We start from the raw sequence: 16,787 nt of genomic DNA on the forward strand, positions 1-16,787 counted from the left end.
ACCGTGCGTTGCGTTCGGTCCGACCGCGAGGTCTCTAACAAATAGAGAGAGAGAGAGATAGAGAGTCAGATAAACAAGAGGTAGAGGGGGTATAAAAATTGCTTGTTTTATTTGCATATTGTTTGCGAGCACGTTCACTCGTCTTTGCCAGGTTTATTCACGTTGGATTCTATTGCTATTTGCAATGCCGTGATTTTTTATATATTGCGTTGCGTGTAGACTCCTTTTTATTTTTGTATTGGTCCTCGGCTTATCAATGGGATTTCCTTTGTTTTCCTTTTGTTTTGTTTTATTGCGCAAATAATTAATATAAACGTGCATATGATGTTTTATTTTTGTTCTATTTCAATATACACTATAAGAAAAGAGTGAGGCTACAAGTATCCTTCAAAACGGCATCCTTCCCCCAGTTTGACTAGCAGCCTAAAAAGTGTTTAGAAACTAGTGGCAATAGACCACTATGGCTGACAATATTAACCAGTTCGCTGCTTCTTTTGAAGAGAAGAAGCAGGGCAGATGGATCCTTGCGCACACGCTTGGGCCTGGGCTTGGGCTTTGGCTTGAGCAAAGTCTCGGGCGTCGCTGTAGACTCGGATTCAGCCGACTCTGACGATGCCTTTTGCGTGAAACCGGGTTTTGAAAATCCCCCGCTTAAAAATCTAGAATTTTGCTATAAATGTCTGGAAATTCCAAAATACATTTTCACTAGTGTAGTCTACAAGAAAATAGCTGGATAAATGAAAACTCTTTTTTTAATAATGCCTTATTGGAATAGAAAATGAATGATTTGTTATTGTTTTTTATTTGTTTGTTGTGTTTTTGTGTTTTTTGTGTTTTTGTCCAAACCATTCGGATTTTCTCTTTGCTTTTGACACAAAACAAGAAAGAAAAATAGGTCCAACTTTAAGACAATATCAAAAAGGATGAAATCGGAATATTCGAGACAAAATCGCCACGGGAAAGGTTGATAAAAATCACCCAGTGCGAATAACAGAAAGCAGCAGCATTTTTCCATAAAGCTCTTGTTTATATATAAAGTGTCAAATGGTGCCTTGCTTTCATTATTTTTCATTATTTTCATTATTTTTTTCAAACTTTACACTTCACATTTCACTTTTTTTTACTTTTCTTAAATTGTTGCATTTTCTTTTAATTCTCTTTTTTTTGCATTCGAATTTGTTGTTTTTTCCCAGCACACATATACTTGAACTGAGCATCACGCAGACAAACAGGCAATAACAATAATTTATCTTTCCATTTAGTTCTGAGGGGAGGAGCTCAAGACCAACAACTCCCGATTATACTTTTTTTTTCCCTATTGATTTTCCCATTTTTTGGGGCCCACTTTAGTTTTTCAATCTCTTTCTTTTGGCTTGTTATTTTCTTTCACAAAGACCTGCGTAACAAGGCCACCATTTTTCTTTTCGTTTTGCTTATTTATATTATTATCCTAACCTCTTCTTTTTTCTCTTACTTTTTTTTGTACTTTCTTAAACTTTCCTATTCTTTTTTATTCATTTGACTGTCAATTTATCCTTCGCATTTTCAAAATCCGCTTATTTTACTTTGGCGCAAAGAACAATTGCTCGCTCAAACACGCACTCGGGATATATATTAAAAACAAAAGAGGGAACCCGGCAACTTATATACTCACAAACTGGCAGCAACGTCGGACCCAACATTAATTTTTCTATTACATACACGCACATTCACATTCAAATTCACATTCACACACACGTACACATATATATATACACACGCACACACACATACGCACGCACACATTCACACACATTCACACACTCGTGCATAATACATTTCAGCTTGCTTATCAGGGAGAATCAGACAATGGCATCGACAGCACAGCGCATGCGCGACGAAGACCAGCCGACAAATGTTGAGGACGAGTAAGTATCTGAATGTTTTGTATAATATATGTCTTGGTAGTTTTCTCGGGGGTTTCCTTTTTCCTTTTGGGTTGCCGGGAGTTAACACGATATCAAAGACATCAACGATGTGTGTTGCGCAATAATGCGAGAACATACAAAAAGGGGGAACAAAGGATGAAAGGAGTGGGAGTGTTGATATTTAAGCCTATTCACCCATTCTTTTCTTTGTTTTCTTGTTGATGTTTTGCATGCGCTCAGGTTTCTTCGGTCAACAATAATGACTGGGAGGTGGTGGTAGTGAGGATAAAATATTGTGTGCATAAAGCCGCAGCATTCTTTGTTGCTTTTCTTCTTTAGCTGCAACAACAACCAAAAGGAATAGAATGCACCTTGCAGTAGAACAAGGAATCATTTATGCTAAAAATTACACTCAATTCATTCTACTGCCTTTTTTTGGTAGGATTGTTTTAAAAGTCGGAATGCTGGGTGATGCACAGATAGGCAAAACGACGCTGATGGTGCGGTACGTTTTTGGCGAGTATGATCCAAATATTGTGCAGACGCTGGGCGTAAACTACTTGGAAAAGTCGATTCATCTTCGGAATACCAAAGTGCGGTTCAGCATTTGGGATTTGGGAGGAGAGCGAGAGTTTCTAAATATGCTCCCCTTGGTGTGTTCAGATTCGGCGGTCATATTGTTTCTGTTTGATTTAACGCAGCGGCGGACGCTCAACTCGATCGAGCAGTGGTACAGGCAAGCGCGAGCATTCAACAGCACGGCGGTACCCATTCTGGTTGGCACAAAGTACGATCAGTTTGCAGATGAGGAGTTTACGTCGAAGGAGGAGCAAATGATTATTACGAAGCGGGCGCGGGTGATTGCTCGCGCAATGAAGGCGTCACTTATATTCTGCTCGTCGTTACGGTCGATTAATGTGCAGCGTATATTCAAGATTGCACTGAGCAAGACGTTTGATTTGAGACCGAATTTTGATGAGATTACGGAGATTGGAGAGCCAATTTTAGAGTTTAAGCAGACTTGACCCGACATTCACCATTTTCATAAATAAATAAATCAAAAATGACAATGTGAGTGAACGAACGAATGTCTGACTTGTTATTCTCCTGTTCTCTTGTTCTCCTGTTGAACAGTGAGCTTGAGAATAGCACATTGTCACATTGTCTGGGGACGGATGTCCGATTGTTTTTTTTTTAAAATTAACAAAGGCATTTTTCAAACAGCAAAACGCATCGGTCTTGGTCTCATCCTCATTCTTTTCTTCCTGTGCTTTTTCATTTACACTATCCTACCGCTTTGCGCACCTAATTATTAGCACATTTCCATACTTGTTTTCAGCCATGGCAAGCTCTCCTATTCCGGCCAACATCCGCAAGCGGTCGGACAAATACGCAAACAACATTAAGCACCGCGGCAGCGTGCCCAAATCGCTCGACGCCAAGGTGCAGCAAAAGCTCGAAGCCCGCCGCCTGAGCAAAAAGGGTCTCGGCACCGGCATGCCCGTGCCCACAGCGGCCAACGGCCGCCGGATCCTCCTCGCCCTTCTGCTTCTCACCGTAGGCAGCGCCCTCTACCAAGTGTGCCTGCCACTGTTCGGCAGCCAGCCATCCTCCGGTGGCCAGCAGCCAAAGGCAAAGCAGTCCACCAGTGTGTTGACTCGCGAGCAGCAGGCGAAGGCTGCGCAGGCGGTCTTGCAAGAGTTAAATCGTAAGGCTACAGAGAAGTACTTTTCGATGGCTAAGAATTACCAGCCCCAGTGGCGCCCCAGATGCGGGATGTTGGTGTGGATGACTTTGAGGACGAGATTAGGAAGCTCATCGTGCAGGATGATGATGAGCTTCCTCATGTTGTCGCTGAGGCTCAGGGACCGCTTGTGTAGGATTTTTTGTTTCTGTGACGCGAAATATTAAGTTGTTTGCATTCTTGCTTTTTTAGTTTGTGTGGCTCGAGTTGATTGGCTGAAGAGATGGAATGCAAGACCGTTTTACTTCTGTGCGTAATTTTCTCCACACTGTAAAAATAGATCTTGGTGTCCAAACACGTTTGCAAGGCAAATTTAACCTCTTTTTTTGTTGTTTTCTTTTTCTTTCTTTTTTGCGGGGAAATCAAAGTGGAAGGGCGGGGGGAGCCAGGAACAAAAGACAAGCCATCAGAACACCCGATAATTCCCTTTGTTTTAAACGTTTAAGCTCGTCTCTAATCCATCCAACCCACCCATCCACCTGTCCTTTTTTATTTTATTTTACACAATCCTGGTTACACACAACTTTTTATATTTACACATTTTGAATTCAATTCATCTTTGCTTTTATTCTTTTGGGCACAAAACTAGAGAAAAAAGTGGTGAAGCAGGTCAACTTTCAAAAATAGAAAATAACGCTTCGAAGAGGGAGTAGTACATAAATTAGAGGACACAAGATGGCGCACTTGGAAAGCATGCGCTACCGGAAGCAGCCGGGCGCAACTGCAATTTACGAGGATGCCACTGTGATATCAGGGATATCGACGGGATCTGCCGGCACAACCCCGACTGTCGACAATGCCAACGGGCTGTATGGCGACGCAGGGCCACCAAATGGTGCCGGCGTGCTGTACGGGTACGAGAAGAAGGACTTGGACTACAGCAGCCAGTCTGCGGGCGCCATTGGCGGCGTCGGAGACACTTCGAACAGCAGCGATCGGTACCCGCGGTTCAACGTGAGTCGGAGCCAGTGGATAACGCTGGGGCTCATTGTGATCCTGGCAGCGTACGTGCGGTTGTGGCGCCTGTCCAACCCGGCAAACGTAGTCTTTGACGAGGTGCATTTCGGCAAGTTCGCAGGCAAGTACCTCAACGGCACGTACTTCTTCGATGTGCACCCACCACTGGCCAAGATGATGTTTGCGGCGGCGGGCAAGATGGCCGGATACGACGGTGTGTTTGATTTCAAGTCGATCGGGCTGGACTACGTGGCTGCTGGCGTGCCATATGTGGGCATGCGTTTGATGCCTGCTTTGCTCGGTCTGGCGATGGTCCCGATCACGTACGTGACGCTGGCTGCTCTGGGGCATGCAGGTGACGCGTGTGCGGTTGGCGCTCTGCTGATTGCTTTCGAGAACGCGCTGCTAACGCAGTCGCGTCTGATCCTGCTCGACGCAGCTTTGATCTTCTTCACGGGGCTGACGGTGATGTTCTGGGCGCTGTTTTTCACGGAGGCGCGGCGGCCATTTGGCCGCCGGTGGTGGGCGTACCTGCTTCTGGCCGGTGCCAACATGGGCAACGCGCTGAGCTGCAAGTGGGTCGGCCTGTTCCTCGTTGCGACCCTCGGCGTGTGGACCATCAAGGACCTGTGGGAGAAGCTCGGAGACCTGAGCATCACGCCGTCGCAGTATGCAAAGCACTTTATTGCGCGCGCTGTGGCCCTGATCGCCGTGCCCCTATGCGTGTACCTGTTCTGGTTCCAGGTACACTTTTCGCTGCTGCACCGGTCGGGCGACGGCAACGCATTCATGAGTCCCGAGTTCCAAAACACACTGGATGGCGTCAGCCTGGGTCACACTCCGCGGGATATCTACTATGGCTCGCGCGTGCGCATCCGCCATGACGCGACTAACGCTGGGTACCTGCACTCGCACTTGAGCAACTACGAGACTGGATCCAAGCAGCAGCAGGTGACGCTGTACGGCTTCCGCGACGACAACAACTACTGGGTGCTGACGCGCACAGAGGCTGCGGAGGCCAAGCACGCCAACTCATCAGACCCCACGGCGCTGCAGCAGATCAAGCACGGCGATATCGTGCGCTTGCTCCACTGGAAGACCTTCCGCCGCCTGCATTCGCATGATGAGCGGCCGCCTGTGACGACAAACGACTATCAGAACGAGGTGACTGGATATGGCTGGGAGGGCTTTAAGGGCGACTCCAATGACCACTGGCGCGTGCAGATCATTGAGGGTGACTCGGCCGAGCCCGACTCCAAGACCAAGCTGATGGCCATCTACTCACGCTTCCGCCTGATCCACACTGGCCGCCGCTGCGCGCTGTTCTCCAACCGCCGCAAGCTGCCCAAGTGGGCCACGAGCAGGTCGAGGTCACCTGTATGCAGTCGGCCAAGGTCCCCAAGACGCTGTGGCGCATCGAGACCAACGTCAATGCGGCTATTCCTGCCGGTGCCCCGCTGGCCGAGTACCGGCGCCCGGGACTCGTGGCCAAGGTGCTGGAGGCGACGGCCATCATGTGGCGCGTTAACAACGGCCTGACCAAGAGCCACCCGTACGAGAGCCGCCCGCACACCTGGCCGTGGATGCGCCGCGGCATGGCCTTCTGGGGCGAGGCTAACCGTACTATCTACCTCCTGGGCACACCCATTCTGTGGTGGCTGTCGCTGGTCGCCGTTCTGCTGTTTGCGGCCCTGCAGGCTGCCATGTTCCTGCGCAGCTGCCGCGGCATTAACGACCGCCTGATGGGTGCACGCGAGCGGTACGCCGAGAGCGTCGGCTTTTTGGCTGCCGCCTGGGTGCTGCACTGGGTGCCCTTCTTCCTGATGGGCCGCCAATTGTTTTTGCACCACTATTTGCCTGCCATGTGGCTGGCCGTGCTGGCCTTGACCGCGACCCTGGACCTGTTCACGCGTCGCATGGGCCGCCGCATGCGCCAAGTCATTATGGGCGCGCTGGTTCTTGTTGTCGTGCGCTCGTACTTCCAGTATAGCCACCTGGCCTACGGCACGCCGTGGACGCGCCAGGGCTGTGAGCGCAGCAAGTGGCTCAAGGCCTGGGACTACGACTGCAAGCGCTACCCGGGCGCCGACGCCAGCCCGAAGCCCGTCGTCCCTGTTGCCGGGCCTGTGGTTCCCACCATTGTCGCTGACGTGGGCCCGCCGGACGCTCAGAACTTTGATCCTCTGGAGAACGAGAACAAGCTCAATGAGCCCGCGCCGCGCATTGACCACGACAAGCTCAACTCCAACGCCAACAAGCTGCACCTCGAGATGGTCAAGGCTGCCACCACCGCCGGTGTTGCCGCTCCTGTCGACGCTCATGAGAACGAAGATGTTGTTGGCGAGGACGCCCACCACGACGACACTCTTGTCATGGCTCCGGTTCCCCCGCACTTCTAAGTATGTTTTTGCTTTTCTCTCTTTTTGTCCCGTTTGACAGGGGTTTTTTTCGTACTCTTTCTTTTTTCAATTAAAAAACAACAATTTTCAGTAACCCAGTTTTTCGTTGAGTGGTGTGCGTCCGTCACCGCTCTGGCCTGTGGGCGGCTGCCAGACTATTGATTCGTCTGTCTCGCACTTGGGCCTCTTGGGCTCAGAAATATCTGCAGAGTCGTGGTTGATGAGATTGTGTGGCAGTGTTGGACCTTGTACCAGCGCCTTTCGCTTTGTAACCGACACTGATTCCAACTCTGCTTCCAACACTGATTCCGATACTGATTCCGGTACCAGATCAGATGCTGGAACTTGCGGCTGTGCTTGTATGCCTTTTGGCTTTGGCTCTGGCTTTGGCTTTGGCTTTGGCTCTGGCTCTGGCTCGCTCGCAGCAGGTTTGATCACTTCCGCAATGTTTGGTTTTGGCATTGGCATTGGCATTGGCATTGAAGCGTCCGGCGCCACGATGCGCAAAAGTGAAACCAGTCGCTCCTTTTGCCCAGCCAGCTCAGTGATCCTGCGCTCCAGTGCACTCCTATCCTTTTTCTGCTCGCCGCTCGCCAGCGCGTTCATATACGCATCCAGCTCGTCCACCTCTTCGGCTGCAACACGGCCGTCGCCATCCGGCGCGATATCCATTTTTGTTGCGCCTGCACCATGTCCTCATCCACCTGCTTGAGCTTCTCTACCAAGGACTCAAATGTCTCGACAACACTCTCGCTTTTCGCGGCACTCTGCGTGAGATCATAACAATCCTCGTCGCTATCTTCCATCACCTGTGTCTGCGACTGTAGCTTTGTGGAATGTGTGTTGAGGATACCTTGGCTGGCCAGTTCCTCTAATGCGCTCGTGCAAGCTTGTCTTTCGGCTAGAGATCTTGTGGATCCTGTAGATGTCACTATTAGTGGGTTTCCAAACTCGTCGTTGAAGGGAAGTTCAATACGCACCGTGTACTTTGTGTTCAGATTATCACCAAGAGACCCAGCTCCTGATATGATCTCGGGATTGTACGTGTTGTCGTATTCCGCAAGGAATGCCTTGAGCGACTTTACAGGATCATTGAACGGCATGGCTTTTTGACTATTGGAAGGCTTTGCGTTGGCGACAATCTCCCTGGGTTCCGGTAACTGCGGACCGCCACCAAATACCCAAACACGCGAGCTTGCGCCAAACCTAATCTGATCTCCAACCTCCACTCTCCTGGGCTCACGCTTATCCACTCTCTGCTTATTCACAAACGTCCCGTGGCTGCTGCCCAAATCACAAATCACAACTTCATCGGTCGTGAATTGTAGAACCGCGTGGTAGCGCGATACAGATACGTGGTCCATGGAGAAATCGCACGTGGGAAGTCGCCCAAAGGTAAAGTGTGTTTGCGTCATGTTTAGTTTATGACTTTCCAAGAGTGCACCATCCTTGATCACTTCCACAATGTAGTCGTGCGTGGGTCGAATGGCGTTGGATGGCGGCGTGTATGGAAGCGGTGGTGCGGCGGGAAATGCTTTGGTAGTGGCAGGAAGAGAGGGGACTTTGAACCCATCAGTAGTCTGCTTTTGAGGCTGCTTGGGTGACATTGAATTGATTTTATTCAAATTATGAGAGGCGTATTTGATATCTATCGATTTCACAAATTAAATAAAACATTTTTATTATTTATACCCGTCATCACATACACTCTATTACTGGCAATTTCACGTGAATTTGATAACACATCTTCAGAAATTTCATCACTAAGCAATTAAACTCAGGTCTGGATAATTTCCGACTATGCCGCCCCTACAATTATTTTCATTATAGAGGTATGTACCCAGGTCTGCAATAGAGCCCATGACAGTCAAGGTGCTGTGGTAAACAATTATTCTTATTCATCAACATTAGTTTTGGTTTTTGGTTTTTTACTTGTTTTATATCTCTCCCAACGTATCTAATTGCTCTCTAAAATTATTAATAAAAATGTTTTAATTACTTTTTTTAAGTTACTACTAACAGAGATTAGCTATTAAGCTGTTAGAAATCGCTTAATCAAAAGCATCTGTGGTCCAGAGGTATGATTGCCGCCTGCCACGCGGTAGACCCGGGTTCGATTCCCGGCGGATGCACATATTTTTGCCATTTTTTAGTTGACCCAACACTCGATCAATTTGTTCCTGATTGATTACTAAGAATTAAATGCGAGTAAACACGATTTTTCTTTTTAATTTTTTTTTTTGCCTTTGCTCGCCTGCGAAATTATTATTCAAGTGCTGAGCTCTGTGAACTTGATATTACAAATTTTCTTTATTGCCTAGTATATTTCTTTTGCTCACAGCTCCTTTTATTCTAACCCTTTTTCATTTTTCAATTATACACTCGAAATGGCGGTCAAAAAAAGAGAACAAAAGCAAGCGACCAAGCGGTCCGTCGCTCAAAACGGGGGCTCCTCAGATAACGAAGATCAAGTTAAAACACAAAAGGCCAGCTCAAAGCGGCAGAAGAAAGCCATGGTCGACAAAAAGTCTCGGGCAGAGACCGACCTCGAAATGCTAGTTTTTGGCGGCGAAGACGAGGATGTTATGAACAACGTATTTGGAAAAATGGTTTCGAATCTTCCTGCAGCGTCTAAGGACTCTGATTCGGACCAAGACGAATCAGAGGAATCAGGGTCAGAGAACGAGGAGGATGAGCCCGAGGCGGAGTCGAAGGGCGAAGATGAGGAGATGGCTGAGGAGATGGTCGAGGACAGCATTGAAGGCGGCGATGATTCCCTGTTCTTTGTCGACACTGTGCTGGACAAGAACAGCGGTGACGAGGACGAGAGCGAGAGCGAGAGCGAGAGCGATTCTGACGAGAGCCAATCCGAAGATGAGCAGGATACTGCCGCGTGGGTTGATGAGGACACGCAGCAGGCGACAGTGGCGCTCAAGTCAAAGGCTCGCTCGCGCAAGCTTCGCGAAACCGAGGGGGAAAACGAGGTGGCCGGCGATGTGTACGAGGAGCGTCTGCGCCAGCAGTTCCAGAAGATTAACCCCGTGCCCAAGTGGGCTGACAAGGCAGAAATCAACGCGTGGGACGATTCTGACAAGGAGGATGACACGGTCGGCGGTGATCTGCTTAATACCACGGCTCCCCTGATTTCAAAGTCCAGCACTCTGCTGGCACCGACCAAGCTGGACACCATTCGCCTGCGCAATGCCAACCAGATGGCCCCCTCGCAGTCAGCCATCTCGAGCATTCAGTTCCATCCGACCTCCAGCGTTCTGCTGACCGCCGGCTTGGACAAAACCCTGCGCCTATTCGAGGTTGACGGCAAGGATAACCAGAAGATCCAGTCCATATACTTCAAGGACCTGCCTATCACCTCGGCGCAGTTTATTCGCGGCGGTCAGGAGGTCGTGGTTAGCGGCAAGCGCGGATGGTACTACTCAGTGGATATCGAGAAAAGCGCCGTGACGCGTATCTCGGGCATTCCGGGCTACAAAATGAAGAGCCTCGAGTTTATGCACAGCAGCACGACGAGCGACAGACTGGCGTTTATGAGCAATGGTGGTCAGATCCACCTGGTATCCGCGCAAACAAAGCAGTTTATCCACACGCTCCCGATGAACGGAGCTGTGCGCGATGTTGCTTTTACCGCTGATGGTAACTACCTGTGGAGCACTGGGCTGGATAATGAGGTTTACCAGTGGGATCTGCGGCAGAACCGTTGCTTGAGCCGCTGGCATGACTCAGCCACGTTCCGGCCGACCTGCCTGAGCGTCAGCCCGGACACTAGCTACTACGCGAGCGGCGATAACGCCGGTGTTGTGAATATCTACGATACCAATGTGGTGAAGGACAAGAGGGTTGGTGCGTCGGGTGCGTTCTACAATGTTAATGCATTCAAGTCGATCAATAACTTGACCACGTCGATCCAGGGCCTAAAGTTCAACCACAGCTCGGAGATCCTCGGTATTTACTCGCGCAGAAAGGCGGATCAGCTCAAGCTCGTGCATTTGCCCAGCGGGACTGTGTTTTCGAACTGGCCATCGTCAAAGTCGCATCTGGGTCATGTCCAGTGCATGGACTTTTCGCCGAACTCTGGCTTTATGGCTATTGGCAATGATGGTGGCAAGGCCCTGCTCTACCGCCTGCCACACTACCAAAACTACTAGTTCAGTTTGCTTTTTTTAAGCTTTTTGATTTTTCACTTTACAGGTTTTGTTCCTTCTTTATATATTTACATTTTTTTGCAGGAAAGTACTTTTTTTTTATTTCTTTGACATTTTTTTATGAAGTTACAAAAGAAAAAACACAAAAGCATGCTTTTGTTTATTTTTTGTCCTTCAGTGACTCAATAATTGACTCGAATGCCCGCGGTTTCGACAATACCATCTTCCTACGTTTGAGATTGTTTATCCCTCGCGTGGCCGGGGACATCAATTTGTCCGTCGGGCTCATCAGACCCGGAGGACAATACGGCATATTCTTGATTCTCCGCGGCAAGGCGCTCTGCGGCCCAGGGCTCTAACAGCCAGGTTGCGGCTGGCAGATAGACTGCGGACCATGCCATGCGACTGCGATGCTTCAGGCTGGTGCTGTTGTTCAATTTCCTGCTCAACAACCTCCATCGCGAGTTGGGCTGGATGTGCTTGAAGTGCGTGATGGAGTTCAAACTTTTGTGGAGAGCTTTCCGGGTCCAGAGGACTCTGGAGCAAAGAAGAGCTCTGGAGCTGTGGCTCTGGTGTGGCCGACCGACTATTCTGAGTATTCGAGCTGGTTATGGCAACAGAGATAGCTTCTGTGGTTATCTTAGAATCCATACTTATAGATGAAAAATATTGAAGATAAAAAAGGCAAATATTGAAAACCCGAGAGAGAGAGAGAGAGAGAAAAGGGGGAAAGAACGTAAAGTTCAACCGTTAGGCCAAAGCTAGGATGGGGTGATAGAAAGTTGGAGTGTAACGCCCTTTTTTTACTGCGCGTTTGGTTTTTGGTAGTTCATTTTTGCCGGCTCAGTTTTAATTACTTTTTTTGTTTTGTTTTCGTTTTTGTCCATACATTTTCTTACGCAAGCAACTCTTGTAGTTTGGGTTGAGTTGAGTTGAGTTGAGTTGATTCAAGTCCCCAAAGAGAACAAACAATGACGTATAAAAATGTATAGTGTTTATAAACACATACTTATGATACACGAAAAAAGGCGCGCGCAACAGACTGCAAGTTATTCATAGAATTGCTTTTGGTTCTCAGTACAAGACTCTGCAGGCAAGAAAATAAAATAAAAAAGCATAGCGCGCATGCGCTCTGGCGATTGGCCTATCCATAATTAAAGTAAACAAAAGCCTTGTGATGTGTGAGGATTAAATTCCATCAAGCAACTTGATCAACAAAAACCTTTTATGTTATTGTTGTCGATAGCGTGTCTGTTTCGTGTGGTAAGAATATTAAAACTGAAGAAAAAGAAAAATGAACGGTTGATCTACAAGAAAAAAGTGTGAGAAAAAGGAAAGTCTAAAAACATGGTTGAAATTTTTTAAATATAAAAGCCCAAACAAACAAGAGCAACAAGGAGGACAAAAGGATCAATCTGAATCCTCTTGCCGCTTTACTCGACCTTCATATGATGAGTGTGTGATTTGGCTGGAATGGCGCTGTGGCAGACCTCAATGTCCTTCATCCACTCGCTTTCCATGACCTGGTCCATGGTGAGGCGGCCCTTGGTCTCGGGATATACCATGCCCTCAATGACCTTCTGGCCGTCGAGCCGCAACTTGGGCAGTTGCGCAAACAGCTTTTCCCGGCCGCGAGGCCAGTCCCTGATGTACGAGCCATAGTTGCGGTCCCTCTCCATGTCGGCAATGCGCCAGGGAAACTTGAGTAACGTCATGCACATGTACATGATGCCCACCGACCAGATATCGGCCACCTGTGCGTAGTAAGGGAGCTGACGCCGCGAGTTCAGAACCTCAGGCGCAATGTACGGGTCGGACCCACACACGCCGACAACTTTGCTCGGCTCCTTCTGGAAGGGCGTCTTGAACACCGTTGCGCAGCCAAAGTCGATGATCTTGACAACACCACGGTCCGTCAGTAGGCAGTTCTCGAGCTTGAGATCACGATGGGCAATGCCGATTTTGTGCAGGTACTGGACACCCTGGCACACTTGCTTGAACCAGCAGAATGTCTCATCTAAATCCATGCCTCCCATGGTGACAAACGTGAATAGGTCATGCGGGCAATACTCCATGATCTCATACACGTGGTCACCCTCAAAAATCAGGTCTAGGGTCTCAATAACGTTCTCCTGATGAATTGACGAGCCGATGCAGAACTCCGATGTCACCTTCTTCATGTACGCGCGCGGTGTCTCGTCCGGTTGCCGCTTGCGAAACTCCTTAACAGCAAACAACCGGTGCTCGCAGGGCGCGTATGTGGCAGGCTCATCGCCGTTATGCGACGACGGAGGGCCGCTGCGCAGGCTAGGCGGCCGCGTGTTTACCTCGGCGCCCTGAAGCAGGCGCACGGTGCCGCCCGTTCCCTTGCCGATAACCTTGGTCTGTCGGCCAAACTGGTTTAGCGACGCCTTGTGCGTGGAGTACACCGGGCATGGCTTCTTCATGGGCACAGCCTCGTCGTGTTTCTGAGCGCAGGGTGCCGGTTCATCGGCGGTCGTCAGGGTCGGGTCCCTCGTTGTACCGGCAGTCAAGCGCTGCTTGTTTTCCGCGATTTCGGCGGCCGTGGGCCGGGCCATTTGCACTTTGTCGGCCAGCGTTGACTCCTCGCCTTCATCCAGTTGCTTCTTGGGCCGGCTGGCACCGCTGCTCTCCTGCTCGGGTGCTGCAGGAGTTGGGGATGCCGCATGCATGCTGGCAGTTGACTGGTTACGATGTAATGTGTGCTGACTGGGCTCACGCGACATGCCAAAAATAGATCCCTCGCGCGAGCTAGCAGCAGACGGCTCTATGCTTGCCAGTCTGACCGCTTGCGTCATCTCGTCGATGGCTGAGTCGGTGACATGGGACTTCTGCTTGTTGCAGACAGCGTCCATGCCCGAACTTGGGTCATTCAGCGACTCATGCATGGACTGTCTGAGCTGGTTGTTGTGCCGCTGGACAGTGCGCAGGCCGACTTTGCTAAACGCAAAGACATTGTCCTCGGGTACTGGCTCAAAGTTGCGCTGTGCATAGTATGCTGACGGCACCTGCGCGTTGTCCTGCGCGAGGTTGGTGGACGAGCCATGCGGAGAGACGCCGTAGGGTGGCGAGTTGCTGATCGAGGGCGCCTCATTTGTCTCGATCGACGCGTCATTGCTAAAAGTCTGCGAGGTGGATGAGCGGTAGGCGATGGTCGGTGTGGCAATTCCCGGCATGCGCGGCTGCGAAGCAACTGCGGGTGCGACGCTCTTCTGTGACTTGTCCCGGTGGAGCAGGTTATGGATGCGCTGCGAGAATGAAGTGTTGCGCTTGATCACGATGGGCGTCCCAGTGGATGGAATGGAGATGGGCTTTGGCGCCGTGGAGGATGACTGGATGGGGATTGGGTGCGGCTGTGACTCTGGCTGCATCTGCTGGCTGTGACTAGAGGCGTATGGTGACGGGGGTTTGATGCCTGCGGTCATGGGTTGCGGAGGCAGCGTGGCCTGCTGATTGACGCTGTCGGTGTTGATTTTTAGAGATTTGTGGCGCGACACCCGAGATTCTGTCTGGCTGCTGATGTCACTGAGCATTGCCGAAGACGACGAGGACGATGGGGGCCCAGCAGCCTTCCCTGAGGCCAGCGGTGAGTGATGATATGGCGATTGCATGGCAGAAGCAGCAGTCTCCTGGACACTTTTTGAGTGATAATGGTGTCCCTGTGATTGCTGCGGTGCGCCGTTCCCGTTCCCGCTGCCGTTAATGCCAGTAGTGCTGCTTGTCCGCTGGTGAAAGCTGTAGTTGCGCTGCTGTTGGTGCTGGTGCTGGTGCCGCTGATGATCGTGGTGTTGGATATGGTGGAATTCCCCCTCAACCTTCTTCACGGTTTCAGATATGATGCCCATTTTTGACTATATGAGTGGTAGATGTGAGCGAGTTTGTTGTTTAAAAGCGTGTGCTGACAGGCGCGGCTACTGAGAAAAATAATAAACAGAAATTTGTCCAAATGTCTAGCTAGCCCTTTGTGATTCGTGTGCACTACAAGTAAAAAACGACAAAATGTTTTAGAAAACCAAGGGAGAAAAATAAACGAAAAATATTTTAGCCCGGAGAGAATATAACAAAGAAACAAATTAGTAATGGAGGTCAAAATTTGCGGACTTGACCAAAAATAAAAAATAATAGTGGTTGAGCAGGTAGAGGGGCACGTGGAGAGCATATGCTTTTTTTTGGATAATCCCAACTGGCATTTTAATTGGCAGCTTATCAAACACTCGGCCATTTGTGAAGGGAATAAAAAAGTGAAGGAAAAAGGATCCGGTGTTCGGCAATGGTCGTTGGTGCTGGTGATAATGCTTGTGGCGAGTGTCATGCAATGTGAAAAGAAAGGGATTCATTAATGCAATTGGGCATTGCATCTGGCCCAGCCTGTGCACTTATAGAGAAACGTGCAGCTCGAATATTTAAGAAAATGGAAAATCCGTGTCCAATTGATCACAAGGGGGTTATGACGTAGCAACATAAATAAACGCACATATTCAGACGATCTCTGCAACCTCTGCTAATAAGGAAGACGATTAAAGGATAAAAAGAGAAATGGCGAGAGCAAGAGCAACAACAGACGCACATAAGAGAAATAAAAGGAACATAAAACCATAGCCAGCAGAAAGAAATATGGAGAGAAAAAAGTGGGGTTGCCCGATAAGAACAAAAAGCGGGTTTGCAGTTTCTAGCGAACACAGAGGAATAAAAACAGTCACGAATGGAACAGGACTAATCGTCGCATGATAACGCGCACTCTAAGCAGAAAAACGTAGTAAGCCAAAATGGCTCTTTTTTCGTTTCCGTGCCGTGCATGTCCCGCTTAGTGGTTCCACTATTGCCTTTAGTGATTCTGGTGCTAGTTCTGCTGGGCGTCACCGCTAACAATATCCACTGTCTGCATGCTGAAGAGTATAAAAATAGAGCATTTACCTTTTGGCAGGTGAAATAACGTGCGAAGAAAGTTGAAAAAGCAGCGAAGAGAAAATAAAACAGACTTGATGGCTACAAAACCTCGGGCCTCTTTGTTTTCTAAGCGGTTGTGCGCATGAGGGTATTGAGTAGATGGTGGAAAAAGGGAAATAAAGAGAAAAGGAAAATATACTTTTAAACAAGTGTTAAATAAAGTGGCACTACGTAGCGGAGTAAGGTAAGAATGAGATTGAGATTTTTGGCGCTATGATGTAGATGTGATACAAAAACTCACGGAAAAGTGAAGGGATAAAAAAAAGGAATAAATCAAAATGGAAAATGGAAAAGGCAAAGGGCGTGCTTTTATAGGCCAAAGAGTATAATGGCGGGAAGAGGGGGATTTTTTGTGTATGTGTGTGGAAGGGCTGGCCCTTTTTTATTTTTCGATTTTTTTACCCCTTCCTTTTTTTGTGTTTGCCGAGAAAGCAATGCCGCTATTGCCGAAATATGCGCTGCTGCGTTGTATGGCCGCAAAAAAGCACTTGTTTTGTTTGTCTCTGACGCACTGACAATAGAACCAAAGGTGGCCGTGATCAAGGACGTAGGATATGTTTCTTTTTTTTGCCTTGCATGCTGGCCGAAATAATAAAACAAAAGAGACTCGGCGCACATAGCAGAGTTGCCTTCTTGTTCATTTTTCAATGTA

At 48.8% G+C, this 16,787-nt stretch overlaps 6 protein-coding genes and 1 non-coding gene across 7 annotated transcripts; 5 read left to right on the plus strand and 2 right to left on the minus strand.

Moving 5' to 3' along the window:
* The first annotated feature begins 1,544 nt into the window (after positions 1-1,544).
* Positions 1,545-2,983, plus strand: BX661DRAFT_101828 (P-loop containing nucleoside triphosphate hydrolase protein). Its single transcript, XM_051532395.1, has 2 exons — positions 1,545-1,907; positions 2,350-2,983. The coding sequence occupies exons 1-2, from the start codon at positions 1,849-1,851 to the stop codon at positions 2,930-2,932; spliced, it is 642 nt and encodes a 213-aa protein (XP_051392252.1). The 5' UTR covers positions 1,545-1,848; the 3' UTR covers positions 2,933-2,983.
* A 265-nt stretch (positions 2,984-3,248) lies between these two features.
* Positions 3,249-3,787, plus strand: BX661DRAFT_198016 (uncharacterized protein; the record flags this gene model as incomplete). The annotated part of the gene is made up of 2 exons (XM_051538189.1): positions 3,249-3,615; positions 3,660-3,787. The coding sequence occupies 2 exons, from the start codon at positions 3,249-3,251 to the stop codon at positions 3,785-3,787; spliced, it is 495 nt and encodes a 164-aa protein (XP_051392253.1).
* Positions 3,788-4,326: 539 nt separating this feature from the next.
* On the plus strand, positions 4,327-7,007 carry BX661DRAFT_198017 (Dolichyl-phosphate-mannose-protein mannosyltransferase-domain-containing protein; the record flags this gene model as incomplete). The annotated part of the gene is made up of 2 exons (XM_051538190.1): positions 4,327-5,985; positions 6,012-7,007. 2 exons carry the CDS (start codon positions 4,327-4,329, stop codon positions 7,005-7,007), a joined length of 2,655 nt encoding a protein of 884 aa, XP_051392254.1.
* Positions 7,008-7,609: 602 nt separating this feature from the next.
* BX661DRAFT_170664 (SMAD/FHA domain-containing protein) lies at positions 7,610-8,614 on the minus strand (the record flags this gene model as incomplete). Its single annotated transcript, XM_051533642.1, has 1 exon — positions 7,610-8,614. One exon carries the CDS (start codon positions 8,612-8,614, stop codon positions 7,610-7,612), a length of 1,005 nt encoding a protein of 334 aa, XP_051392255.1.
* A 454-nt stretch (positions 8,615-9,068) lies between these two features.
* Positions 9,069-9,139, plus strand: BX661DRAFT_t63. The gene has a single exon. It is a non-coding gene; the product is annotated as a tRNA-Gly (tRNA).
* Positions 9,140-9,299: 160 nt separating this feature from the next.
* BX661DRAFT_181614 (WD40-repeat-containing domain protein) lies at positions 9,300-11,268 on the plus strand. Its single transcript, XM_051535758.1, has one exon. The coding sequence runs from the start codon at positions 9,395-9,397 to the stop codon at positions 11,168-11,170; it is 1,776 nt and encodes a 591-aa protein (XP_051392256.1). The 5' UTR covers positions 9,300-9,394; the 3' UTR covers positions 11,171-11,268.
* A 1,332-nt stretch (positions 11,269-12,600) lies between these two features.
* BX661DRAFT_142583 (kinase-like domain-containing protein) lies at positions 12,601-13,614 on the minus strand (the record flags this gene model as incomplete). Its single annotated transcript, XM_051532953.1, has 2 exons — positions 12,601-13,410; positions 13,495-13,614. 2 exons carry the CDS (start codon positions 13,612-13,614, stop codon positions 12,601-12,603), a joined length of 930 nt encoding a protein of 309 aa, XP_051392257.1.
* Positions 13,615-16,787: the final 3,173 nt, after the last annotated feature.

Source organism: Kickxella alabastrina (assembly GCF_025024165.1).
Source record: "Kickxella alabastrina strain RSA 675 chromosome Unknown BX661scaffold_9, whole genome shotgun sequence".
NCBI lineage: Eukaryota > Fungi > Kickxellomycota > Kickxellomycetes > Kickxellales > Kickxellaceae > Kickxella > Kickxella alabastrina.

What these genes read in the sequence shown, in the direction of transcription:
- BX661DRAFT_101828 (XM_051532395.1), top strand. Translation starts at nt 1,849, where the DNA reads ATGGCATCGACAGCACAGCGCATGCGCGACGAAGACCAGCCGACAAAT. An exon ending in CCGACAAATGTTGAGGACGA is followed by an intron (nt 1,908 to 2,349) that starts GTAAGTATCTGA and finishes TTTTTTTGGTAG; the next exon opens with GATTGTTTTAAAAGTCGGAA.
- BX661DRAFT_181614 (XM_051535758.1), top strand. Translation starts at nt 9,395, where the DNA reads ATGGCGGTCAAAAAAAGAGAACAAAAGCAAGCGACCAAGCGGTCCGTC.